Raw genomic sequence first — 27,454 nt, 5'->3', positions numbered from 1 at the left:
CGGCGGAGCCGAACCGGTTTGAAGTGAGTTACATGATCCGCAAGGCCCCCCGGTTTCCTTCTCCAAACAGGAGTGTATATGCGGGTGGCAGAGAAACGGAAATACTCAAGTAACTGCTTTCTCTCACAGTAAGCTATGCCGGTGTCGGAATATTTATGTGCAAATAACGCCTGGATAATAGAAACCACCTTGTCCATGTTTTCTCACAGTTCAAGTTAAATGCAGATCACGTGTGAACTAGCTGTTCTGATGTATCTGCTTCAAATTGTATTTATAGTTAAAAAGAAAATCCACGATCCTAAAAATATACTTTTTTTTCACAGAGAGAATTGATGGCTAATTGGCATCTAATCGTGGTTTTGTGACTTGGTTTTTCCAACTTTCCTGAATAATCGTTTCCTTTTTTAAAGTCAAGGGCATGTCGTGTCTGCCTTGATATGCAAAAAAAATTGCTCCAAAGAAAATAAATTCGTGGTATTTGTTGATGCTATTGCCATTGCCGGTCTCTTATGTGGTAAACCAGCCAAAGGAAAACTCCACATGGACTCTGGTTGCATGGGGATTTATTGAGTGGACGAGAGAGGAAATGAAGGGAAATGACACAAAACCAAAGGAAGTGATGATGGAGGAGATGAGAGACGGAGATTTTGATTCCGATACTCGCCCTGTAATTCATTTAGTTTATTGGAATGGGGAGGAAGCAGAGGAGCACAGGTGGCGATAGGGATTGTCGAATTGGGTTTCATCCAAACCTCTCGATTAGACCCCCACCCCGAATTTGCCTGATGATAGGATGGATAAGGCAAATGGGGAATTGCTCTTCAGCGTCCAGACCTCCTTCCTCACCACGGGAGCCATGAGAAAGTTTTTACGATGGAAACTTTTATATTTCAGCTATTGTTTAAAAAGGAAGACCAGGGTCATTTAAGCCAATTTGGAATGTGTACATAGTTTATAAAAACATGCAGAGTTCACTTGGCTGTAGTTTTTTATGATGCGGTTTTACCACCTACACAAAGTCCTGGTGGGACTCGCGTGATATATATTATCCTTCTCTGTCCATGCTTATAAGCGAGACAAAACGGATCCCAGGAACGACAAGATGGGCAATTTACTCATTTTACAAATCGGTTGAGGAAGCTGTGATCTCACTACTGCTGAAGCCAATTAAAGTTGTGAGGGACAAGGAGTCGACTAATGGCCCCAAGGTATGCCGCAGCCTCTACGTCTTCCGCCTTTAGACATAAAGTATCACAGAGACACACAAGCACGCAGACAAGCACCACATGCGCCATCGCCACCGCGACCCGGCAGTTTGGCACCAGCGAGGCTGAAGGGTTGGGGGGGTGATGGGCTCTAACACAGCACTCTATCTTGTTTTTTTTTTTTTCTTTCTGTTTGAGTCTCTTGTTCGCTCGGGAGGGTCCAGGCTCGGCTGGGTGACGCAGTATTAGCGATGCTTGCGGTTGTCCACGCTGACCATCAGCAGTCACACAGACGTCAGTATGAACAATCATAGGCTTGTGTGCCACTCATTTGACCTGACCCAAGTTAAGCCTTCAATTATTCTTGGTTCCTTTGAGTGAGTGTTTGCAATTTTTTTGCAAGTCTATTGACTGTTTGCGGTGTGTATGGACTGAAAACAGATTTTTTTTAGGTTGCCTGAGTTTCCATTTTTTTCTATTGATTGACTTGTGTGTGTGTTCTTCGCCGAGGACAGACTTGGCCTTGTGTTGCCTAATTCAACACATTTATAACACACCCTTATGCCGTGTGTTTGGATATCAGGTTGTCGTGGCAACAAGATATATTGATGGTCAAACTTGCCTGCAAATTCACCAGTGGAGCCTGAAAATTAATTTGGCTCTCAAGTAAATAGTAAGAAAAAGACCCCAAGCTTGTGGAATGTAACATTTGTGCCATAGAAGAAGTCAGCTGATCACAATTGAAATAAAAATGTGTTTCGATGTTGCAAAAGAGAGTTGGCTTTTAAGAAGACTCAAGGAGATGGCAACAGTTTAGCAACAGAAGAAGGAGCCAAGAACTTCACTTGATAGGAATGCTGAACTGAATGTTGCTAAAATGAAGATGCGGGGAATAATTTTTATTCGTCATCACAGGAAACGGGCCAGTTTAAAAAAGATTCTGGGTTTATAGAGTCGGCTTGTTTATTTAACAATTTAGTTCTTGCATAATAATCAGCCACATCGATGCAGTCTGAAGATTTCTTTTGACGGTGTCATATTTATATTAGTCGTATTTCAAATTTATTTGAACATATCCTGCAATAATATATTTTGTTCCTTTTTTTTATGTTCTGGAGAAAAAAATGAAAGTGTGACTATTATTTTAGGAAGGTGACTATGGAATAGTAGCAAATTTTCTAACCATACTGAGTGCATGGCTGCATGACTCAGAGTGCTGACACAGCATGTGAGCATGGAAAGACAAGTAAGTGACTTGGCGCCGTTTGGAGAAAAAAAAAAAACAGCCTTGATAAAGATTAGTCATTTTATGACCACTACTCTGCAATTTATTTCATTTTCTGTCAGAATTTGTCCCAATAGATTGAGTAATGAGCGGGGATAATAGCACATTCTGGTACCGATTGAAATGATGACGATAATGATGAGGAAATGATTTATTGATTTTATTTTTTTTCAAAATGGCTGTTAAAATAACATTCTGAAATTGTATAAATGCATCACTTATGTGCTCAAGTATGCGATCAAGTTCCCCGACTCGATCCTGACATTCAGTTTTTGCGTCACAGACATCGAGCTGATAACGTATTTCATCTGTTAGCGCACGTTTGTCATTTTCGAAACGTGCTCGATGGGATGAAGACGGGAAAGGAAGAATGCGAATAAGAGAAATATTTTGAGGAATACTGTGCGCTCATGTGCGTCACATCAGATGCAATCAGCAGACTTGCGTGCGGGCCAACATGCACAGAGATAATAGAGGGTCCTCCTTCCTGTTTTTTTTTTCCTTAAAAGCTCCAAATTAATCTGCGAATATAATTACAGCATGGGTGGAAGAGCAAATAAAGAAGGAAAATAAGGCTGTGAGAAAAGCGTACGTGTGTGGCGGTGGTTTCCGAGGAAATGAGGCCATATCGGCTCGTCTGTGCTGACAAACACGTTGCCAGGTTGAGGCCCGCAGAAGCCACATCTTCTCCTGCTCGCTGCGATGTTATTTGAGGCTTTTCTTGGCAGGGCTCGGGCACAGGATGCAGGCCGCTCGCCGCAGGAAAGTACGACCGCATTGTCTGACTTAGGACAGCCTAATCGGCCCACAACAAACACAAATGTAAACTGAAGCTGATTATAATTTGAGCCTTGGGCCTCAGCCTGTTGATTGTATGGACGGGGGCGGGTGGGAGGTCTTATGATATATATTTACCCGGATTTCTTGTGGCGACTGGTCAGGGAAAGCAGATCTCGTTTTTTTTTTTTCCAAGCGCTGCAGTAAATATGTATGCCATGCAAGGACTGCACGTTATCTCTGATATGTGTGTCCAAATAAAAAGGCGACACACAGAACGGTAAGTGTTTGCTTTGGCTTGCTGCTCTTATTGCTTCCTCATGTCTTCTGCAAACATGATTGCAGCAAATGCATATCTTTGCTCTCTTTCATACTTGAAAGATGAATAAATAAATCATTTTTAAGGTTAACTTAGATTGTGTGTGTGATATTTTGGGTTTTTAGCTAAATTATTAAAAATATTTTGATTTTTAAATATTTTATTTTGAAAAATTACCGCATTCCATTACGAGGGATTCTTGACTCTTGCCTTTTTTTCAGCCAAATTATCAAAAATATATATTTCTCAATATTTTATTCCATTATGAGGGACTGTAGACCGATGTCAAGATGCTAACTGTCTCGTCTGCGTAATTCCGCTAATATTAATAAACCCGCAAACTAACCAAATGAGTAAAAAAACAAACCACACACAAATCTACTAATATAAATGACACAAAAATGGGGCTTCACGTTTATTGTTACATCTCCAAAATACCCCAGAAGCTTTCTGCCTCCAATTCTCTCAGGGGGTTATTATTGGTAATCATACTATTACTCAAGCCAGAGTGAATCCCAGCTCGCCGACCAGATGAAAGGTTCTGCCGGTCGAGCTCCGCAGACAACAACCCGTCGACGGATCAAAGCTATGCTCTTGTAATATCCTCCACCGCCTCGCTTTGATACTGTAACCGCACAAAAGGAAACAAGAGCCTGCACTGATGACAAAGTCTGATTCTTATTTTTAAACCATTCACGTGATGCTTTGTTGTCATATGAAGGATCCTGAAATTTCTTTTCCTGCATGTTACGGCAATAGAGCGTTCACAAAGCCCATTAGCCCCGTTAGATAACAAGGAAGACCGAGTTCTCCGAGGCACATACTTCAGCGTCTAGACTCCAGACAAACATGATACCTGCTTTGATATCGTCGCCGCGACTCTCATGTTTGGCTACCGGAGGCTCACAGGCGGGGAGAGCGCCTCCCTCCCGTGGCGCGGCGGCGTGAGGTGTGAACGAGCCTCTCTTGCGACCCCCTGACCCTTTCCTGTTTCAGGACCCGCAGTCAATTCTGGGATCAGAGGTCACCGCTTCCTCGATAAACCTCCGGAGACGCAGCGTGAGGATCGGCTACCTTTGATCAATCGGATTTTGAGTTTGGAACCGGAAGCAGGAGAGTGAATTTGGCCGTGACTCTTTCAAACAAAATATCTTTTTTGTAGAGCATGATTGACACACCAAAGAAGCAATTACAGGCCATTACAACGTCCGTATAGTGTCTGAGATGTCTGGCCTGTCAAATCAAAGGGAAATACTGCATGTACCTGTACATGTGTACATTCTTCACAAATGATATGAAGCTTAGAGGTTTTCTTAGCCGAAGACAAAAAAAAATTCTTCGCCCCCTCCTCCATCTTTTCCGCCTGACATGTTTAGCATAAGTCGTGGCACTGCGACTTATCCGCTCGACACGACACAGCAAGTTTCTGGATAACTACAACAAGGCTGATTTGTTCCCCCAGTAGTAGATGAGGGAATATTAGCACAAAGCTGCTGCCAAAGGCTTTCCATGTGAATAAAAGGCAGCTGCACACAAGACGTGCGTGTGGCACAACTAAAAGACGGCATGGGAGCGAGGAAACTCAGGTAACCGAGTAGCAGAGACATGCATAAAAGAATATTCACACACAAGCCAGTGGGTTGCAAAGGGTTGAGGCACCCCAGCTGCCGAGGCCCCCGGTGAGGTGAGGAGGTCAGGAACATTACCCTCCATTTGTAAAGAAGAGAGTAGGCATGTCCAACAAGTCCCACCTGCCACTATATTTATGAAATTACTCATTGGAGGTTTTGGCTTCCATCAGGCTTTACACTGGAAAGTCTTTGGAGCAATAAGAAACACAAGTCAACCTCTTCCAAGCATTCAGGCTCTAGCAACACCTAATAGATGTTCTCGACAGACAACTGGTTATTCTAATTGAATCCACACACAGTAGGCAGTATTGCGGCTAAATTCCCACTAATGCAAGAGCCGCCGTTACGAGGTGGGCCCTTTTCACATACTGATCTTATTCGTCTCTGCTTAATTTAACAGAATCACTAAAATGCTTCTCACACATGTACAAACACACACAGGTTCTCACAGCGTATATTTAGACATGTAATCCTCTGCGAAGCTCACAGCGGACGGCGCGGCTCAAAGACCCCTGGCTGCGTGTACAATAAGGGGGACTTATTGAAACAAGGCTGGCACTGAGAGCGCAGCAGTGGGGGGATTTATTTGGAGAACAGCAGCGCACTGGCTAAACTTTGATCAGCCCTCGTGCACTGCCGCCCTTTTCTCTTTCTCCCAGACACGGGTTGGCCGGTGAACGCCAGGGGACTACGGAGGGGCTTGTATCTTAGCAACAGAGACAAACTTGACTCTAACTTTTATTTAATAGGTGGAAGTGACTTCATTTTTTCAATTGACAGTTCTATCCTATATTTAACATTTATCGGAAAGATTGCATGGCGTCTTCAATCGTGGCGCCCCGCAGAGTGGAAAAACTCCACCGGCAGCTTTGCTCCTCTTAACCTGAAAAAAAAACCATTGTGCAAACTTGACCTTGTGGGTTCTTAGTGCTGTAATGACACCCGGTCTCTTTGTTGTGGGCCAAACGTGACGGTTAGCTTAGGCGGAATGATACTCATCAGACTGCGGTGGAGAGAGACACTTCATTTGGAATTTTCGAGCAAGGGAACAGAGATCAGAAGGTCAGAGCACTCTGCAAACTCCTAAAGCAGCATCAGAGATGAAAGTTAGCCTAAATAATCCCGTAAAGTGCTCAGACGGAGCAGAAATTCCCCTGAGGGAGGTCTCCACAATGTGAGCCCAAGCCCCTCCATAGACTCAAAGACACTTCACATCCATTAAAAGAATTAGCAATTAGAAGACGAGCAAGAACGTAAGCGACCGGTGTTCATTGGGACTGTCAAAAGTCTTTCTCTGACATTTTCGACAGGATGGCTTGTCATTAATCGACTTCTGAGTGACTAGTTGTGGCATGCTGTGTTCCGTTTCCCCTCCTTATTCCCAGCCCTTCCCTCCGTGCGCCCCAGTCAACATAGATAAACACTCCCAGACATATAAAGGACTAACGTAAGAGACTAATGGAGCTAAAAGCCCCAATGAAAAAGAACACCGAGCTCATAAACGTCATGCCGTAACCAGTCGAACAAACAAAGCGCCCAAGACGGTTGGCTTGTGTTTACTTACTTCTACTCAATGACAAGGGATGCATGCCGCGAGATGGAGTCCCTTTAAAAGTCCTCATAAAGTTCGCCTAAAAGGTTCAATTGGAGGATGAGCCCATCGGTGTCGTGACATGTCATTAGAGTGACTTCATTGTTTTGAAGACCAAAGTGAGTCACTGACTTTAAGTTAGAAGTCCTTTGTTGGGGTTTGTGATCTATTTTCAAGTTTTAATTTGTCAGATATTCCAAAATAAGGAATAGTTTGAAAAAGTACAAATAAGAGTAAGAATAGATCGAGAATTTACCGTATTTTTGGGGCTATAGGCACTTAAAATCATTTAATTTCTTAAAAAAAAAGACAGTGTGCTGTATAATCACGGATGTCCAATAGAAGTTAAATAAAGTTTGACTTATCTGCTGTACTGATTTATTTCCCTTTTTGGCCTTATAACCCAGTGCGCCTTATATACAGAAAATTCCCAAAACAGAGACTGCACCTTATATTCTCATAAACAATACAGTCCAAAAATATGGTAAATGAACTAAACAAACTCAGATAACTTGAATATTTCCTATTTTACTTAATTTTTCATTTAATATGAAGAGCCTTAGTATATTAGCAAGTATGTTCAAACACAAGGCATATAGTTGACGACAGTTAAAGTCTTACGAGTACAAGTACATCATGGGGCTTTTACGTTCCCATTATAAAAAAGAAAAAAAATAGTACAAACCCCACCCTGGCCTTTGGCCCCGGGAGCATGTCTGTAGCCCAAACAACTCAACTATGTTGCAGCCAGTGTGGTTTGAATTACAAGCTCAAAGGATAGTTCAAGTTTATGTGGACGGGTGGGTTAAGAGGTACAGACACCGGGGGTTGGAGGGAGGGGGGGTGCTTGAATCCCTGTCAGATCTGGGCGACTGCTTTATTTGATGTGTGCCAGGCAGGCTGGTTCTGTCACTCAGCCTGAGTTGGGCGTCCTTTGAGAGGGGCTCAGCTTCAAAGTCCTGAAAAGACCACCGTGGAGAAAATGGAGGGGGATGATGATGGCATCACAGGTGAGATTCAAATCAGTCCACAAATGGAAGTCGACTAGAATGAACCTCTGTTTGCAAATAGCCAATGTAACATGGAGGGGTTTTTTTTCAAAATTTTATTAGGTGATGCATTTTCTCTGAATATAATTGACAGACAGATATTAAACTCTTTGCTGATTCCCGCTAACGCCTACTGGGCCTCTTTGACAACAAACTGCACACACAATGGGCACTTTCTTCACATGAAAGGATGGCAAAGGATTTAAAGGACTTGGACAGCGGGATGACAGTGCTGCTTGGAGCATGTGTCATTTTTTTTTTTTTGTGGGGGGGCAAGCACCTTTGAGAGACTAAAGCCCTGTGCGAGCTACACTTTGAATGTAGATTTAGTTACACTGTATACGACTCCCAAAGAGTTCACAGGAGCCATTTATTTTTTGAAAATATGAATGTCTGGTTTGTTTTCCGGACACAATCTAGATCTTTTTATTTCTAGTCTTCACAATTGGTGACGCTTTATATGACACCATGAGAAAAAAATGACTTATATTCACATAATAATCCCAGGATGAACTTGTTTGTATACACAGTTCTGTTAAAAGCTTTTTTTTTTTCTCCACAAGCACCTCGAGGTCAACAGTAACCATGAGCAGACTTTTTCTGATGTGGGAAGAAGATAACGCCTCACATGGTGAAAAGGAGGCCCGGAGCCAACACAACATCAACATTATTGGGCAGATTTGTCTCTGTCTCTGTAGCCCTTCAACAACAATGACTGTATTCATTTGTGTGAACGTTCAAAGTAATATCGGTCACGTATGAGCTGGACAAACGCTGAGAGACTTTTCTTGTAAAGCGAGAAATCAAACGGCGGGATTTATCAGCGAGACATGGCCGCATTCCTCAACGACTTTGTTTGTTGTGTTAAAGTGCAGGCAGTGAAGGAGGCTGATGCTGCGTATTAAATATTATTTGACTATTTAGATTAAGACCGTGTGTGTGTGTGTGTTTTGATCATCTCTGGACACTCCATTAGGTACAGTAGTCTGTCACGATGAAGATGATTCCGTTTTCAAAGAGTTTAATTACATGTATAGAAATTCAAATGGCCACTGCCCTTTTAACTCCACTGATGTTTTACTGCTAATAAAAGGTGTTAACAACAATTCCCTGGAGCTAGCGAGAGTGTGAGTGGATATGAATGTGTACATAAATTCAAAGAGTTTAGTAGTCCAGTTAGCAGATATGAAGTAAAAAAAATGTTGCATTCATTGTTTGAGAACCTGACCTGGCCTCAGGGGGGCATCTCCCTCTTGACACCCAGACAAAGACCTTCTTAAAAGACTGGGACGGAAGAGAGAGAAATGAAGGGGACCCCCATCATGTTTGCTGACACAAGCCCAGCTGACGCCATCACTCAGGGGTATGATTCCATTTGTGTGGGAGTGTCCAAAATGAAATTATAAACTGGAGGTCAAGTTGGATATGTCTCATTCATGCAGTATTTTTGTTTAGGACCTATCAGTAAATAATGTGTATCATTGGATACTATGGAGAGATTTTTGTACTCAAAATAATAGTACTTGATATGAGGAAACTGGAGTTGAGATGATTCAACAGATGTGTTTTGGTTGGACTCTGCCTAGTTGGACATTTAACTTTCCTCAAAACACCAAAGGAAGACCTGATACGGAAGCGAGCCATCCAAAAATACACACACCACAATATCCTGAGCCAGAAGAGTTCCTGTCTTCTTTGTATTTAGTACCCCCCCCATTCAAACCTCACAAGCGGTTTCTTGATGTGTTCCTGTGTATACCCTAGACACTTCCCTCTTTACATCCCCTGCCTCTCTTTCTCCCTGCTTCCTTTCTGAGGAAAACAGACAAGCCTTTAATAAAAAAAAAAAAAAATAGTCTCTTGTGTTACTGGGATTGACTGAATAAACAAGGCAATGGTTTCCAGCTCTGACCACACGCATTAAATCTTTTTTTTTTTTCCCCTTCAAATTGAAGACTTCTTGGCTGATAGCACAATGGCTCAATGAGTGCTGTGAGTGATCAGAACAAAAAAAAAACATTGTGGTGAATAACGTGTGGTCGAGCTGTATAGTATCGCAAAACTAATATACGTATAAATATATATAGATATGTGTATATAAATGTATATGTATATAAATATTTGTATATAAATATATATGTACGTATATATAAATATACATATATATGTGTATATGAATATATCTATATATCTCTACACACACAACCACACACACTGCTTTTTCTAAAGAAAACACACCGAAATTGTTTAGCGGAGACTGCTGCACAGGCGCCAGTTGTTTGCATACACAGATGAGACAAACAGCTCTGTGTGTTGTCATGTGTGAATGTGCATTTATGTCAGCAAAGAGCGTGGAAAGAAGACAGCCTCCTCTGTCAAAGCCTTGTGACCTTCCTCATCGTCGAAATAAAAGGCAGGGAGCAGCCATTGTCGAAGGGGGGTCACAAACCTTTGTGAGAGAAGTGAATGTGTTGCAGTGTTTGCTGAATTTAAAGTCATTTAAAATTGGTATAATACACAGTGCAAGACCTGATGGTAGGCCAGAAAAAAATTAATGCAGAAAAGACTGGAAACAAGTCAAAATGAACGTCTACTCATATGAAATCATTTGTTTCTAGTTTCAAAGTGCGCCACCCGGGGTTTGGAGCCTCATGCCTGGCTCCTGGTAATGCAAACCTTTTGGCAAGGTGGGTCAACATAAAAGGAGCTAATGTCAAGTCAGAGTCAGTAGCACCCACCTGGCCTTCAAACCTTGCTCCTCCAGTCTATTTTTCCTACTCCCAGTTTATAAAATAACACATTTTCAGCCTGCACCCTCAGTAGACAGCATTAATCTATAACAGTATGGTGTTGTTTATATTTCTCAACTGCAAGAACAACATCGCTCCTAAGGTAAACCTAATCTGTCTGTAATTGTAAACAATCTGTCACAGTAATGGCCACCGGGAAGAAATGAGGACCTCATGGCGAGGCCTCAAGTAACCAATCCCACTCGCTAAAGGCCCGCAAAGACTCGCCGCCATTGAAAAACCAACAACCTTCATGCAAAATGTTTCCTGTGTGCCTCCGTCTGGGGAAGGAAGGAACTCCGAGGAGCTTCCTGTCTTTGCTTAACTCTTTGAATAAAGTGTGAGGCGCCTAACTTAAAGCACCCCCCCAGCCCTCCCTACTCTATCTGTGTGTCTATCTGTCTCTCCGCAGAGGGGGAGTGAGCAGAACCCCGACACCAAAGTAGGCCAGACTCTTTGGGCGAGATAAGGCAGGCAACAGGAAGGAGACAACCCAGAAGCTCACACTGCATGACATGACAGAGCCACTATTCATTTTTCTGGAAGGAACAAAAAAAAAAACATATCAGATGCTGCATAGGAAATGGGTAGAAAAAGTTTCATTTAAATCATTCAAGACTTTGGAGTCTAAAGTCTCAAAAGTCGACACACCCTTGTTCAAATGTTTTTTGTGATATATGAGACCAAGATATTTTTTTACAAATATCCACCCAAAAAAAAAAAAAAACGAGATAATGTGGTAGTTTGCAGAAAAATTTCAATATATTTTTTTAAATGTTTGCATTTTGAGTTAAAAATCTAAAAGGCAGAGCTTGTGCCTCAGGACGCACACTGATTAAACAAACTTATTGGCGCCAAGTTAGCCCAAACTCTTTTCATTGTCACCACACACATGTATCACTTGTTTCTTCTCATCGTCACACAGAAGCTGAGAACAATTGTGAGTAAACAAGAATGACAGTGGAAGAAGAGTCTGTTTGCTCAGCCCTGTCCTCTCCCACACAAATTGCAAACAACCTTGTGTGTCTAGTAAAGGTGAGCGTTAACGGCGGCGGCGCTTAGGTCGGCACCGAGCAAACATGCTGGACAGACAGGAGCGATGATTAGAATCACACAGACAGTCAAGAAAAGTCAACATGAAGAAAATGAGATTCAAAGATTTAAAGGAAGAGGTGGGTTGCAACACTAGGCAGCCAATCACAATCCATATCAAGGTAAACGATCATTTACACTCTTAGTGTCTTCAATCAGAATTAAGAAGGTTGCATTCAGTGCCCCACTTCTTTTTTTTTTTTTTTAAACTCCACATTTTCCTTTTTTTAAAAATATCCTTGAATAAAATCAAACATTAAAATGAATCTTATCTATATGCAGATTTAGGAGCTGAAAGGTCAAAGTGAGTTTCATGCAGAATGGATTCAGGTTTTCCATTTAACTTATTATAGGCCACATTTGATTTTGGAGTCAATTTCACCAACTTGAAGTCGAACAAATAGAGGATGAAAGTAAAAAAAACGACAGAAGGACATTTGAGTTGACCCACCGGCACAGCTAGACACCAGCTCCAACACTAACCTTTGAAGTCATGCTCGGGTGGTGGCCTTGTAGGAGTGATGGTTTGTGTGGCCCTCATGCAGGGAACACAAGAGGAACTTGGGAGGAGGACGCCTGCATTGTCAGCAGCGGGGTTGCCTTCAACACGACATGTGCTCAATATGCTTTCGGTCCCCTGTGTCATGTGAGCACACCCTGTGTGACAAGAAGCAAAAGGTACCATGTTGTTATGAGATCAAGGGTCAGCGTTGGGCTAAAATGCTCATTTATTAATTCTAGTGAGCATGGGAAGGCAAGTCTGGTTCTTGAGGGCCGGTGTCCTCCATGTTTTCTAGGTTGCAACACACCTGGTTCAAATGATCAGGATTGTTATCCAGCTTCTGCAGACCTGAGTTCCAGAGTCATAAAATTATTATATGTGGGTTATTGAATTTTTAAAGAAATTACCACAAGAGGGAGACAAAAAAATAAATTTAATTTCACATCACGTTTTGTGTTTGCTCTGCAACCATATTAAGATATTACAAAGTACTATGGCGCCATCTTCTGGATGATAATGTCACTTCAGGATTCTTTCATGGAATCAACGCAGAGGAGAAACACAAGCTGTTTTTCATGCAAAGACTTTTATTTATGAATAGTCTGTAATACTGTACAATAGCACACACTTGTCTCTAATTACGATCATTCTAAATGATCTATTTTATTGTAGACAAACATTGTGCCTTTTATAATTAGTTCCCTTTTCACAATCTAAAAATAACACGTTCTGCTTTAAATATGTAGAATACCTTTTTGAAAATAAAATATACATTATTTGAAATATAACAGTTGTTTATTGGGTTGACTATAGACCATAGTACCAAATGCATGTACTGGATATGCAAATACACTTCTCTGTAATTTCATGCACACGCACACACACACGCGCACGCACACTAAAACTAGAGATGGCGCACATTTAAAAAAAGATGCTATACATATCTTGTCTGTATGAAAATAGAAAATATCAAAGCAAGATGTGCACCAATCAGTCTATATGTTACAACTAATTTGCAGTACAAAAGACTAACGAGGATGACGAGACTAAAACAAAATAATGGACTTCTAAAATTCCACACTTGTAAAATCAAAATGATTCTACTGGGGAGAAAACAAGGAAACCAGTAGTTGCAGCTTTAAATTTTGGTATTAAACCTATTAAATGTCGATGTCCAATGCATAGCATAAAGTTTGGTTTTGGTATATTCCCAAATGTCTTATATTGCTATCCCAAAAAGCAAAGTCAGCTCTGCTCGAAACCTGTTAAATAAGAACTGATATGTCAACATACAATAATTGAAGACGTTTACAATGTTCTGTACATCATCACCGACACTTTCACCATATTCAGTTAAAAGAATTGATTTTACACACAAGTTAACCAAGAGTGTGAACAATACCTTTCATTCAACATAGCGGTATATTTATTATTTCCTGCAGAGAAGCACTTCTGAAATCACAGCTTGACTTCCAATGGCAAAACTGCCCACGAAATTTGATGGTAATTGGGAAAGTAGCACTCAAATTTTTGATTTACAATATGTGACTGATGCTAAAAGTGATGCGCTGGAAACAAAAGATTATAAGCTGCACACTTTGACGTGGACATTTAAATGAGATCAGCTCGTTGAATCGTACTACTTGGAAACCGAGGCCGAAACATACAGTACGTTACTATATTGCTCTGAAGTGAAACTATTTTTTATTTTTTTTTAAAGACCACAGTGTTTCTCATTGCAACCCAGACTCTGAGTACATTCGCTATCATACACGTAGAAGAATAAAGAATAGAGGCTTCCATTATTAGTGTAACACTCAAATATTTAGAAAGAAATCTGAACATAGATAAGAAAATATACATTTGTTAAATCCATTTTTATAATCTAGATAAAATTTTGATACTTCTTTCTTATATTTACATTTGGTGAGGATTAATACTGATTGTAATGCAATACTGTTGCCTTTTTGTTTTCAATTTACCTGTTACATTTCTTTTGAAGAGCAGAAGCGCTTTTACATTCATAATTCAACACCGAGCCAGAAGGCAGAGTGCGGCGGGAAATAATGACGTGCACTGGAACAAAAGCAAAAAAAAAAAAAAAAGAATATTTCAAAGGAAGGCAGTTTTCTTGGTGTAGCAGAGAAATATTTGAAGGGGGTGGCTGGAAGGACTCGGAGAATTGGCACCACCTTTTTTTTTTTGGCTGTTAAAATATTCCCGCAGCACCAGGAAAGTCCGATCGCTGAGGTTTGATATGTAACGATCCGACTAAGCCGCGGGAACTTTTTTTTTTCTTTTTCTTGGCAAAAAAGGTTAAGCAGGAAACGTTTCCACAGTGGTCGACGCAGTCGTGGGTTACACTCGCTCCACTCGACTGGGATCGTAGGAGTCTGTTGAGAAAAAAAAATAAATAAATCAAATCAAATAAATATAAATAAATAAAATAAATATGAATAAATAAAAAATAAATACAAATAAATACAAATAAAATGAAAATCAACCAGCATTGTTCATTTTAATTGTGCCAGTAAATGTGTAAACAACACTTGGACCCACCTGAGACATTTAGCATCTCCTCTTCCTCCAGATTTGTGGGAGTCCCAGGGTTGAAGCTGAGCGGTAGTGTTATTTCTCTTTTGGGAACACTTCGAGGTTTAGGAAGCAGTGGAGGCTTCTGAAGCTTCATCCGACGCTTTGCTTTGGGCAACTTGTCTACCTTCACGTCGTTTGTCGTTTGGCTTTTGCTAACTTCTGCTGCTTCGTGTTTGTCTGCGTTGTCAGGCTCTGCGTTTCCTTCAGGCTCTTCTGGTTTTGCTTCTCTTACTCCTTCGTTTATTGCTTTTAGTGCAAAATCTTCATCAGTCTGTTCTACCTCCTGTGATTTTTCACCTCCTTTGCATATATCTTCATTGTCTCCACCAGGTTGACAATCTTGGAGCGTTTCAGGCTCGACCGGAGAATCCACATCGGCCTCGTCCCTCCTTCCGTTCTGTGCCTTCACATCTTCATCACCTTTCCGTTTCTCCTCATCCTCATGCTTAGGCTCTTCCTGAACTGAGTTTTCCTCCCGAGCATCAGAATTACAATCCCTACTGGAATCAGAAGCTTTCAGGCTGAGGCGTCTGATCCGAGACACCGAGTGGAGTTCTTTGAGTCGGGCTATTCGGTCCGTGGTTGACCTGCCGCCGCCAGATGCATTGGCAGAAGAGTTTAGCTTATCTTGCAGGGCTTCGATGAATTTTTTGGAAGGTTGTGGTGTGGTGGTGCCTTTATTTTCTCCTTTCCTTACCCTATCGGGAGTGATGGGGAGGGAGAGTGAAAGATGACCTGGCGGGTATTCGGGCAGGTCCAGCACCACCGTTGACTGAGTGATGTCATCCTCGTTGTGATTGTGCTTTTGTCTGCTGTCGTCAATTTGGTCTTCTCCTAACTTTGACACTTTGACCTCTCCCGTCTCGGTTCCCGGTAAAATCAGCGGTCCCTGTTCAACTTGCTCGGGCTCTTCGATCACATTCTCATCACCTTCGAGATGATCATCTCCAGGAGTTTCCGCGTCATCTCTCCTCTCTGACTTTCCCAAGGTTTCCATTGGAACGGTAATGCCCAAAATTCTGGCAGCTCTCTCCTCCATTGATTCGTTTTCCGGTATTCCCTTTGCAGATTTGACTTCGTAAAGACTACTCAGGTCCTCGGCAGGTAACGAATTGGCTTTCTCTTGAGTAAGCAAGTTCTCAAGGTGCATGTCTGCTATGGTTGACTCACAGTCATTCCCGTTTTCCTCGACAACAAAGGAACTCAATTTGCAAATTTCATTCCTGCTCAAATTAAGCTCAGTCCTGCTTTGTGACATTTTGTCTGTCTCCGCTTTTTCTGGAAGCTCTGATTTTGTTCCGCTCTCGCTCGAAAGCTGGTCGTCGCGGCGGAGTTGGTTTGAAAGCAAGAGTGAGCGCTGCTCGCCGTGACCACCGGGGGTCTCGGTGTAGACGGTCAGCCCGACATCCCTTAGCAATGACTCCTGCGCCACGGGAATATCCTGCCTGTAAAGTTGCTTTGAATGACTTTGTTGAGGCGGTGAGGATTGTAACTTATCAGGTACGTCCGTCTGCGGTCTGGAGAAATCCTGTCGTGCGGCCACGGATTCCAAATCGTTGGCAGAAGGAAAGGATTTAGATCTTATTTTGAGAACAGGTTTTTCTCTACCTGCCCCAAAATGCTTTCCCGAATGATAGCGGCCATTTCTTTTGTTCATCCCGTCTAAATCGTCGATCGAGCGACCGAGATGCCGCCTCTTGCTGATTGTGTCCTCCATCTCCTTATTGATGGTCTCCAGCTCACCGATGGCATCGAATGGCCGTCTGTTGACTGGCTTTAGGAGAAACTGACCAAAGGCCACTTGTTCAGCACACTCGGGAGGACTGCTCTTCTTTGGAGACGATGGCTTCTGGTCTCCTGAATCTTCTGGTTTGGATGGAGAGAATATGTGTTGCTCAGAAGGTTGCGATGTTGGGCTGCCGCTGAGTCGGGAGAAGGCGCTGTTGCTGGAGGGATGGAGATTTTTCTGCCCGGCCATGGGATAGCCGTAAGAGGAACCGTTATCTGTTCCTACGCCGCTGTCAGTCGTCGTGTCCGAGGCAGAATGAACAGGTTCTTGTCCTCCAGGTGGGCTTTGAGGTTCTGGACTTTTCACCACTGTCAAAGGTGAACCAGTCTGGGTTTCCTGGTTACGGTATTGATTTCCTGGCCAGGAGCCAGTATAGCACATCTGCTTGTCGTCATTGGCTTGAAGTGCCCAGGCGTCTATGATCTCCTTCCTTAAAGGAGCCCTCTTGTAATTCCTCAGCGAGGAAGTGCTGGTGGTGTGAAAATGTGAGTAGTGGACTTTGATGGGCATCTCGTTGACGGACTTGCTCCGCAGGCTATGGGTCTCCTTGAGGCCAACAGCGAAGGTTTCTGTATTGGTCATGGTCAGACTTCGTGCTGTGTCGTTGTTGTTTTGATCTGCTGATGCATCTTTGTTAAGGTTAGTTGGTGTGTGAAGGGGAACAGACACAAGGCAGAAGATGGTCTCACTAACTCTTCTCTTTGTATTTCTGTTATTCTCCAACCCTGATTCTGGGACAATTTTCTTGACTTGTGTGATGGTTTCTGCGAAGACCTGATCTAAACTGGACCCCTGGCGAGATGCTGCTCTTCTTATTGGGGCCTGAAAGGCGGAAGATGGCGATGGAGGAGGACGTTGGTTTTTGGAATATGTGTTACAATTTTGGTCAGTTGCTGAGAAGTTATCGACAGTCGCTTTGTGCAAATTGCTGTGCCACCTCTTATTGTCATTGTCAAAGTCACATGAAGACGTCTGATTAGCATCGCTGGCCAGTTTGGCAGCGATAAAAGGCCCCGCCGACGGGGGCAAAAAGGCACTTTTGCCGGATGCGGGCTCCGACGTGGTGGTGGTGCTGGGTAGTTCGTTGCGGATGTGACGTATCTTGTCGGCGTCCGTCAGAGAATTACCGCCGAGAGCTGAAGAAATGTGTCGTATGCGGGGATCGTCGAAGGAGATATACTGCACTCCTCCACCCGGATGTTCTTGCGAAGTACATACAGGATGGAGCTGCTTGTGGCCTGCAATGCACTTCTCTCGGGATGACTCGGACCAAGAACCCGCTGGATGTCGAGTGATCCAATGGGATCCATCTGGCGCCACGTGGATCTGCTGGTATACGTCACCTCTGTACCTAAAATTAAAGAAAAAAATTGCTACGTGGGAGTAACAGAAATATTTGACATATGATTTCAAGGATTATGTAACAAACTGTAAAATAAATCAAATGCAGGGTTTACGAGCTAATTGAATTCATAGTTAGGTTTTTAGGTGCGCCTTATAGTCCGGAAAATACGGTGTGTATATATATATATATATATATATATATATATATATATATATATATATATATATATATATATAAAAAAGGAAAAGTCAGCCCTTACCTGTAATCAACTGCAATCTCACCATATCCCCGACGCCCTCCTATAATCACAGGAGCTCTTTTGTACGATGGGGGTGGGATGTATCCTGGAGGTCCAGAATCCTGTGCAAAATAGTCTAGTGGAGCATCACCTGTCCGTATGATGGGAAGAGGAGTCCTGTCCCTGCTATGGGAAATAACCGAGTCTCTCCCAGACAGCAACTCACAGCTTCCCCTGATCTGCTGGTGCATTTCGTAGGAGGGAGGTCTAGGGGGTCGAGTGAATCGGGGTTTTGGCGTTAACGATAACTGGTTGGCACTTGCCGGCCTGCCGTTCTCCGGCCAGCGGGGCGCCCGGTAAAGGTCATGTTGTGACAGCGGATGGCCGTTAACCCGTCTGTACAAGTCCTGACCGCACGAGGACATGTCCACATATTGCAGGCTCTCAGGTCGCAGCATCCTGGGCATGGACTGGGATTTGGCTTTGGTCCTGGGGTGGACTACCATTCCCTCTGGTGTCCTGGCGTGGAGCCGCTGCTGCTCCTGAGCCCAACGTTCGCCCTCACTCTGCGACATCTGGCGACTAAAACTGACAGCTGGACGCCACTCGTCTGTCCCCAGGCTCTGGCACTTCCTCTCAGAGGCCACCCTCCACTGTTTGAGAGCCGCCTCTCTTTCTTTAGCACGAGCCTGTACCTGGGCCGCCCAGCGTTGCCGCTCCTGGGCTACTCTCTGACGTTCCTCCGCGGGCGGTTCTTGACCTCTCGCTTGTTGACTTCCCTCTGGTCTGTTATGTTCCCCTCTGTGGTCCGCATAGTCCAGAAGCACAGTAAAGTCCTGGCCTCTCCTCCTCCAGAAGGACACATCCTTGGACTGCATCTGTTGACCTCTGCTGCCATCACAAAACCTAAGAGGTAAAAAGAAATGGTTAATACAAATTCCACTTCCACTAGATGGTGACAGATCTCCATGTCTTTTTCCATGAAGCGCCATACAAAAACATTTCAAAGCGATTGTGACAACATCTGATTTGTGCTGCTTTCAAAATGACTGACTGACCGGCATCACTAACAAGATGCATGTATGTGCACCCCATCAAGGCTGAAGCCTTGACCGCCCTCAACATTGCAATCTATAATGATCTCTGGGCAGTCGTGTGCTGCGGGAAAGCTGGCGAGTAAAGCAAAACCAAAAAATCAAAACGGCCGTGGTTATTTTACTGGCTGGCGGAAAAAAATGTCTGAGGAAAGAAATAACATTAACAAATCGAACTGATCGTTTGGACATAGGGATGCTCGTTTTTTTCTTTGTCTCAGTTACAAAACAAGCTAGTGCGAATAGGCAAATGAAACAGCTCTGTTCAAAAAATAAAATTCAATTGCCTACCCAAGAGGGCTTCAAAATTGCGTAACACCAAACTCAGCTAAATATAACTCATTCTCATATACATTATGCATTTAACCCAATATAGACGTTGTATTATTGATGAAGTGTAATCTTGAATTAGGCGGGATTCTGGAGTTTGACATTTGGCCGTTCTGTGGAGAGCTCAGCAAAAAAAAATGACATCTACTCCTGCTCTGTCATTATTCGCTAAATGGTAGGGGACAACAATAATTACGTGGTTCCATTGGTCAGCAAATTACAGCACCCATGTGACAAGACAGAATTTATCATACCCGCTGTCTGACGTCAGCGACTCTCCAAAGGAAGGCGTTTCAACTTGGCCCTGGATTTCAACCTCCTGCCTGGATTGGCTCCTCTCCCTGGGATCGACGTTGTTGTTGGGGCAGCTAGTTCCAGTCGCGGCCAGGTACCCTTGAGGAGTCCTGCTTCCACAATTGTTTGCGTACGTCACTCTCAAGCCTCGTTCGTAGCCGTTGAGTGTCCTGCTACTGGGCCTGCTCCCCGAACCCGCATTGTGTTTATTGTAAGATGGAGGTGAAGAAGACGAGGGCGTCTGGCGGGATGCGGGGGTTGGGGTCGGGGTGGTGGAGGCGGAGGTATGCTTGGGGAGCTTATATCCATGAGAAATGAGGAGGTCCTCCACGCTGTACATGTTCGCATTTGATTATGCTGGTGTGTTTCCTCTTTTCCCCCCTTCTTTGTGTTCTTCCGCTTTTTTGGGGGGGCGAGAAAGGTAGGTCGGTTGTCAAGGCGTCGCCGCTTCTTCCCCGTGTGCAGCGGCAGGATCACCGGCACAACTGCGCAGCCGAGGCCATCACTGAGTAGAGAAGAAAGGAGGAGATGATGTAAAAAGACAACCAAAACCCATAACATTTAATAAAATGAATTAAAAATAAATAAATCAATCTGATTTACAAGGACCCTTCTAACATAACACAGCACGAGAAGTGAATGTTCATGACTTGGTTCACATCAGCACCAAAGCTGTCTACATGCAGAATTCTGGTGGATGAAGAAGTAAATAAAAAATAAAAACACCATCGTCAGCAAACTGCAGGATACGAAATGTCATGGAGGAAACTGATGCTTCTGTATATCACAAGGACAAGCGAGCGATCGTATTCATTTCTGCACCACATCCTCGTCCACACTCTTGGGGTTTTTCTTTTGCATCTCAAAAGCATTTCCTTCATCTGGGAGGATAAAAAAAGCCGATTTCAAAGCTAAAAAAACTGGAATTCCCCAAGAAACTACAAGTGAGTGCCGAGAAATGCAGTCACTAAACTAAAACGTGGAAGAAAAAAATTCACTGAAGACAAACTTCACAGCAATCCCATCATAGCATGCAAATATATATTTTTTGTGCGGTATTAAAAAATTCAAAGCCCGACGAAAGATCCGACTGACGATAGCCATGGTGCATCTGTTAATGATGTCTTGCCCTCGATGAAGTCATACTTGGTGCCTTGTCAACAGGACACATGCACCAAAATGTATTCATTTGTTTTGCAACTCAGTGGATGGAAAAAAACAAGATTTATAATAAAAAAGGGCCTTGACTCACTCTCCCCACTATATGTCCTTGATCCTTCCTCTCTCCGTGTACCTGAACCTTAGAAGAGCCTACAACGAGATGATTAACAGGATCCAAGAGCGTGAAATGCCGCTCTTTGTATGTACGGCTCCTTAATACGATTAATATTTTTTTTCCCCCATTTAAAACCTTAAACCTGTTAGCTTTGGTGGATTGACTCTTGCCTCTTACCCAGTTAAGTTAAATTTCACTCCCTTCCATTTGCGTAATCTCCTCAAGGAGAAGACGAGCTGGAAGTTTCTGGAGTGAACAATGTCAAAACAATGACATCATTTGATTTGGTTTATTGCTTTGGCCTGATTATCACTCACAGACTACAAAACTGTCAAAATGCTGTGTAACAAATAAGAGAAAAATGTCCTTGATGGGCTGTGTGTTTCGTTTTTGATAATGTGTGTTTCTGAACCTCAACATGACTTAAATGTAACGCTCGCTCAGACCGCGTCCTTCGTTTTCAATGTTAATACTGAAAAAACTACTAAGAGCATATTTAATTCGCAAATAAACTCATTAGAAGCGTGTCAAGCTCCATTTAAGGCTGTTTACGAGAATTTGGCTTGAGGTTGTAAATACACTGAATTTTATTTTAACAGAAATATGGATGCTCAGATGAATAAAGCTATTTCGGTTCCTTTTTGTGATTAAGTCAGGAATAAAAACAGAATCGTATCAGTATAATTAAATTAGGTCAAGGGGCCATATTTAATATAATCCACCTTACCTTGTGATAATATTCCATTTACATATAAACCTGTTTTAAGTGAAGATCCATATGATGTCTGATCCTAACTTAATCCCTAATCTGAGGCAATTTATCTTGATGACACCAATAAACGAGGATTATCTCCAACATCGGTTAAAGTGAGGATTTCCTCCTGTAAAATGATCTGCCTGCAAACTAGTCCCCCGCCCTAACTCTTCCTTTCCCATGACAAGCTGAATTTAAATACTGCTAATGCTGTTATGCAATGGAATTACTCATTTTATATCAAGTAAAACCTTGGATTGAAGGAACGCTACGCAACAATGCTCGACGTTCATCCCCCCCAGTACACAAAAAAACATTGTGTTCCGTGACAATACCCTCTTGTGTGGAAAATGGATGGCATTGTGGTTGCTTGGATATGGCAAGCGGAAAAAATAAAAAGTGCTGCGTTTTAGTTGAAAGCGCTCACTCAGGAAGGGGAGGGGGGGGATGAAATAGTTGATATGGATAACATACACTGCTAAGCGAGCTAAAAATAAACAGAACCACATGAGGGCTGGCATTTCCCCACAGACGACCCTCGCACCACCCCCACGTGTTCTCGTCTCATCAGCCACAACGTTTTTACTGGCGACGCAATTGAAAATACGGGTATGAGGTCGTAAGAACAAATATCAAGGCCTCACTCCCACAAAAAAAAAACAATCAGAAATATTTTTGGCTGGGCACACATGACTGGGCTGCAGGAGCATGACGGCTTGCAGGTTGACAGTTTGGTGTCACCTCATTTACCGTACGGCCGAACTAAGATGAGGGAGAGCAACACAGTACTGGATGGAGTCATATAAAAAAAAAAAAATAGATCACAAAATGGGTATTGAGTTGTCTTCAAACATGGCAAAAAAAACATCTGTGTTCAAAACAAATTGAGTGAAAGTGATTTATGCGATCAAACGGCATAAAAGACCTCAAACGCAAAGCATCCAAATGAGTCTAATACACCAAAACAAAGACAATCACCTAAAAATATTCCACAAGAGCCGCACCTCTCCACATTGTTCCCAGTCTCCTTGGATCTAAAAAGACTCCCGAGCTGGGTGTGTACTTGGCTACTCTCCGGTTCCGCATCTGTTTGGACTGTTCGTACGCTGACCCATCTTTTGGAACGACAGCCCATCGCATTCAACAAACAGCTCCAGATTGTTTATCTAGGTGACAACATGGTGTTCATTGAAGGTCCTGAATGTTTCCAATCAGGCTTCTGTTTGTCCAGTGAAAACACGTCAGAGACTTGTTTTTAACACAAGCTTGTTTGACAAACACCCAAGTTGACTTTTAAGTCTTGTTTAACTTCACTTAAGCGGCACGCTAACCCAACAACAACACCCAACGTGCATGTCGGCCTTCATCGCCTTGAGAATTAGCTCATGTAGAAAGGTTAGCCAAAAGACATATATTTGAATTATTATTTTTTAATCGTCTCCCTTGGCGACAGTTTTGCTCATGCGTGGGCGGCTAAAATATTCCCCCCTTTGTTGCCGAATTCGGTTCACAACTTATTTTAACCGGCTGGCAGCAAATTTAAAAATCTGGAGGGGTAGACTATTTTATTGTTTTAATTCCACCAATACATCACCGGGTACAACATTACAGTCTGGCCCTTGATTCTATTTTGTACTTGGTCTAGCCAAATAACTGTCCCCCGGACTTAATGGATGACAAAAACCCGGCTCAGAGCTGTGCAACAACTTCTAACATATCAATGAAGTGATTTTCCATTACTGAGCTCATCATGAGATTTTCAGCCCAATGCACCCACATTTAAAAGGATGTTCGGGTTGGGCTGGGCATTTGTACTGCAGCCAGCATTTTAAAATGAGAGAAGATAAAGGCAAGGTCATTAGGCACGCTAATCCACAAACACACAGTAGGCTTCACCTGCACTTAGCTATTCCCAATCCATGCCGTGTCCTAATTAGCGTCTATCAAGGTCCGGCGGGTTGCTGGAGATGACATGGGCATGTTTAGCAGCCAGAAGCGGACTGATCAAAGGGTTAGCATGCTATGACATTTTCCTAATAAGATTCCGACTCTTGCCCAGTAACGCACAACAAATAACCTTACGTGATAAGGTGGATGCAAAAAAATACTGGAAGATTGAATAGTAAAATTGATTTCGACTTAAGCATTATTTAATAAACAACTTGCTTATTCCTTATCGCACACTCCGTTTTGCTTCAAGGTCGTGATTCATAAACAATAAAGCAAATTCGTGACAAGCAATTAAATGTTTAATCATTTATCGGGTTTATTCCTTGAGGCCATGTATGATACCACGACAATGCGGTATGAAACCGCCCCCCCCCTTCTGTGCCCTGCCTCTTTAAACATTCATTCATTATACAACGCTACATTACATTTATTTCTATTGTGCAAGTGAGTGTTATCATTAACAATTTGCCGGGGGAGTGATCACATTAGTCATAACGCCAAACACGCATGCCCGTGTTTCTACATCACGTGTTTTTTTTATTTTTTTATTTCACTTTGAATTATTATTTGGAAAAAAAATGGGAAACTGCTTCCCTGTATCTGCGACTACACAGATTACTGTCGAGTGTTTTTTTTTTTTTATGCACGACTTGTAATTTCCATCGAATTATACGACCTTTCACATTTTTGAGATTCCATTGCACGTCATTTAGACAGACAGCACGGCATTCGGGGCTTTGTGCATGAATTTAAATGTGAACCAGATAACAGGTGGGATGAAAGGATTCTCACACACTCATGAGGGAGGCATGGCTGTGGAAAACTGCGATGTAAACAAGTGAAAACAAATAGTGAGGCCACATTGGAATAAATTGACGCTAAGGAAGCGGAGAGCAGGCAGATGGCCCGAACATATGGCCGGCTTCCAATCGGGATGGAACAATATACACAGCAAACGTTTCACATTTCACGCCGCAGCTCTGGCGTCTCGCTCTTAAGAGGCAACGCTGGCAGATGTCAGCGACGTTCACATGTTTCTGCACGGCTACATCCGTGAGCCTCGTCCTGCCCGCCTGCTTGCGTCACCTCAGCTCTGACATCACGTGTGACATCATACAGGAGCTCCGAGGGGATCCCTGTAGCTAGGCAAACATCCGATGACATTCAAAAAAAAAAAAAAAAAGCTACGGTTTTAGCCAACCAATGGCCAGACTAATATTCTGTGTGCACTTGGCCTTGAAATAATGCTGAAGACAGACAAAGTGGGAGGGGGGAAAAATGGGATAGTCTGTCAGCGTGGTCAATGAACCAAGGAAAAGTAATAATCCAAGGGGAAAGGGAAGTTCAGGGATATCACACTACCTTGCAAAAAAAAAAAAACGAGGTTCGCCCACCCTACACTTATCGCCGGCTCGGGTTTGGCCCACTCATAAAAGTTTGACTCATTTTGGAGCTGTGAAGGGCCCCTCCAAACATGCTGAGCAAACCTTTCTTCCCCATGCTGGAAGGAATTAATGAGCTGCTTCCTTCTTAATACCCAGCCCATCCCCCAAACTCACCGTACTTCACCCCCTGAGGACTTCCAGCAGGGTCTTCACACGCCAACCCAATATCAGGGATGTGTGAAAAACCAGCAACCCTAGTTATGGTTTCGTTCTCCCTCTTAGCTAGTCTTGGACCATTTGCTGACATTTACTAACTAGCTTTTAATACGTACTCACTGAGCTATGAAAGGTCAAAAACTAACAGATATTGCTCCAGGGCAATACCATAAATACTGTATAAACAACACTACTGAAAATAATCGTACTTGAGGCCATGGATGACCAAGTCGAGGGGAGACATTATATTTACGATGTAACTCAACTAGACTTTACATCCAGTCTGACATGGGCTAAAATTCAATATCCTATTTTGCACACTTGCCTTTATAGAGCAAAGTGCAGGTCCATCACCCTTAGATGAATATTAATTCCAATTTAATTTCGACAAGAGTTAAGGATGGCCTCACTTAGCAGTCTGCATGAGCGAAGGTCATCAGTGGCCAGCATGCTTGCAGGTAAGACAAAGTGACAACATGCAAAGCAACCATTTATTATCAGCCGAGCTCCATTTCATGCATTTTGTCACACATGCACGAATCCGCGCGTTATGACTGTTTTGTTATGAAATGGACTGACAGGCACCTCTCAGGTTGCTACTAAAACACACTCGTGCAAAAAAAAAAAAAAACGCGCACCAGCTCGACTCCCTTCAACGACTCCCTATTTTGACTTTCATTGCTGTCCGGTTGAAATGCAGTCAAAGCGTGACGTAGAATGTAAATGTTAAACTAATCGGGGGCGTCCTTGGCTAAATTCGGCATGCACGTGACCCGACATACAGTAAATGATGGCTCGGTTGTTTTAACTCTCATGTCGCCCACCCACTGTGGATAAAAATTCAAATTGGACAACTTCTGCAGATTCCTAAGCAATATCTGAGGATGCATTATATTTCTGAGACAGAAATTAGATTAGGACCGTATGATATTAATTCCGTCAGATACCTCCATTATTCTCGCTGTCTATAATATCGGGGTGCTAGGACAGGGGAAATTGCGTAATTTGGATGGAGTTTGGCCTCTCATCCACCGAACGATGAGCTAACGTTAGCGTGACTAGCTCCATCATAGCAATCTTTAACCTTCAGCTGATAGGAAAAAAAAGAGCGCGTCCCCGTCAAATAATAAGAATAAATAAATAAATAATCAAATCCCAAACGCACCGCACCGCGCAAGTTATAAATCCGATCTGTGCACGCTGCGCTCGTGCACATCCGCCGCGTTATGTCTAGTCTGAAAAGTGACACAAAATCTGAACCGAATGGCCCCTTTTCCGACGCTACGAGATGCAGACGAAGCCGGGTAGGAGAGTGTGGAGGAGGCTGGATTGAAGTTGAAGAGACCGCTGGAAATGTTGAGTGACGCGCGGATGCGACTCAGCCTCCGATGGCTCCCGGGAAAATAGCACACGCACAAAATAATAACAAAATGATGCATGCAAAGGACTTTGCACAGAATTTACCTGAGGAGCGTGTCGTTGCATTGGCGCCCCGGTGCCAAGCTCTCATCCCTGCCGCTGCTCCGGACGGAATGAGCGAGCTCGGATGTGCGGAGGGAACAGCCCCCTCACGACGATCGGCGCTCATGAGCATCCCGCCTCCGCTCCAGTGGGCAGGCAGCTGGCTGGATGCAGCGGCGCTCAATGGTAATGCCAAATGACTGTACAGTACACTCAGCGTTTCATCTATCCAATGCTGCAAATGTTTGGAGTTAACCTTTTTCCAAGCTACTGTAGAAGAAGGATCGATTCAAAACGCATCTGAGAGAGCTTTAGGGACTAGCAGCGGTTAATGAATAATTAACCTCCACACATCCTTGACCGTGAAATTGCTCTAGCCAATCAAAATGCACAGCTGCACACGTAATCTGGATGGAAAAACGTGGCCTTAACCAAGATTCAGCCTTGCATTGAGTGCATACGGTGGATACCTACAAACCGTATTTTC

At 43.1% G+C, this 27,454-nt stretch overlaps 1 protein-coding gene and 1 long non-coding RNA gene across 2 annotated transcripts in view; both read right to left on the bottom strand.

The window, feature by feature from the left end:
• LOC148380849 (uncharacterized) overlaps window positions 1-12,526 on the bottom strand; it is a 56,232-nt gene extending 43,706 nt beyond the window's left edge. Inside the window, exon 1 of the long non-coding RNA XR_015854711.1 lies at window positions 12,222-12,526. This is a non-coding gene — a long non-coding RNA (uncharacterized LOC148380849). The remainder of the gene's footprint in view (window positions 1-12,221) is intronic.
• A 281-nt stretch (window positions 12,527-12,807) lies between these two features.
• Window positions 12,808-27,154, bottom strand: jcada (junctional cadherin 5 associated a). Its single transcript, XM_088363977.1, has 5 exons — window positions 26,971-27,154; window positions 19,886-20,430; window positions 18,229-19,113; window positions 14,800-17,975; window positions 12,808-14,633 (listed from the first exon to the last, which is right to left on the bottom strand). The coding sequence occupies exons 2-5, from the start codon at window positions 20,263-20,265 to the stop codon at window positions 14,599-14,601; spliced, it is 4,476 nt and encodes a 1,491-aa protein (XP_088220103.1). The 5' UTR covers window positions 20,266-20,430; window positions 26,971-27,154; the 3' UTR covers window positions 12,808-14,598.
• Window positions 27,155-27,454: the final 300 nt, after the last annotated feature.

The sequence above is a fragment of the Syngnathus floridae genome, chromosome 20, assembly GCF_059516105.1.
Source record: "Syngnathus floridae isolate MCC-2025c chromosome 20, RoL_Sflo_1.0, whole genome shotgun sequence".
Taxonomy (NCBI): Eukaryota; Metazoa; Chordata; class Actinopteri; order Syngnathiformes; family Syngnathidae; genus Syngnathus; species Syngnathus floridae.
This window is presented reverse-complemented; position numbering and strand designations above follow the sequence as displayed.

What these genes read in the sequence shown, in the direction of transcription:
- jcada (XM_088363977.1), bottom strand. Translation starts at nt 20,265, where the DNA reads ATGTACAGCGTGGAGGACCTCCTCATTTCTCATGGATATAAGCTCCCC. An exon ending in TCGCTGACGTCAGACAGCGG is followed by an intron (nt 19,114 to 19,885) that starts GTATGATAAATT and finishes TTTACCTCTTAG; the next exon opens with GTTTTGTGATGGCAGCAGAG. An exon ending in GAGATTGCAGTTGATTACAG is followed by an intron (nt 17,976 to 18,228) that starts GTAAGGGCTGAC and finishes CTTTAATTTTAG; the next exon opens with GTACAGAGGTGACGTATACC.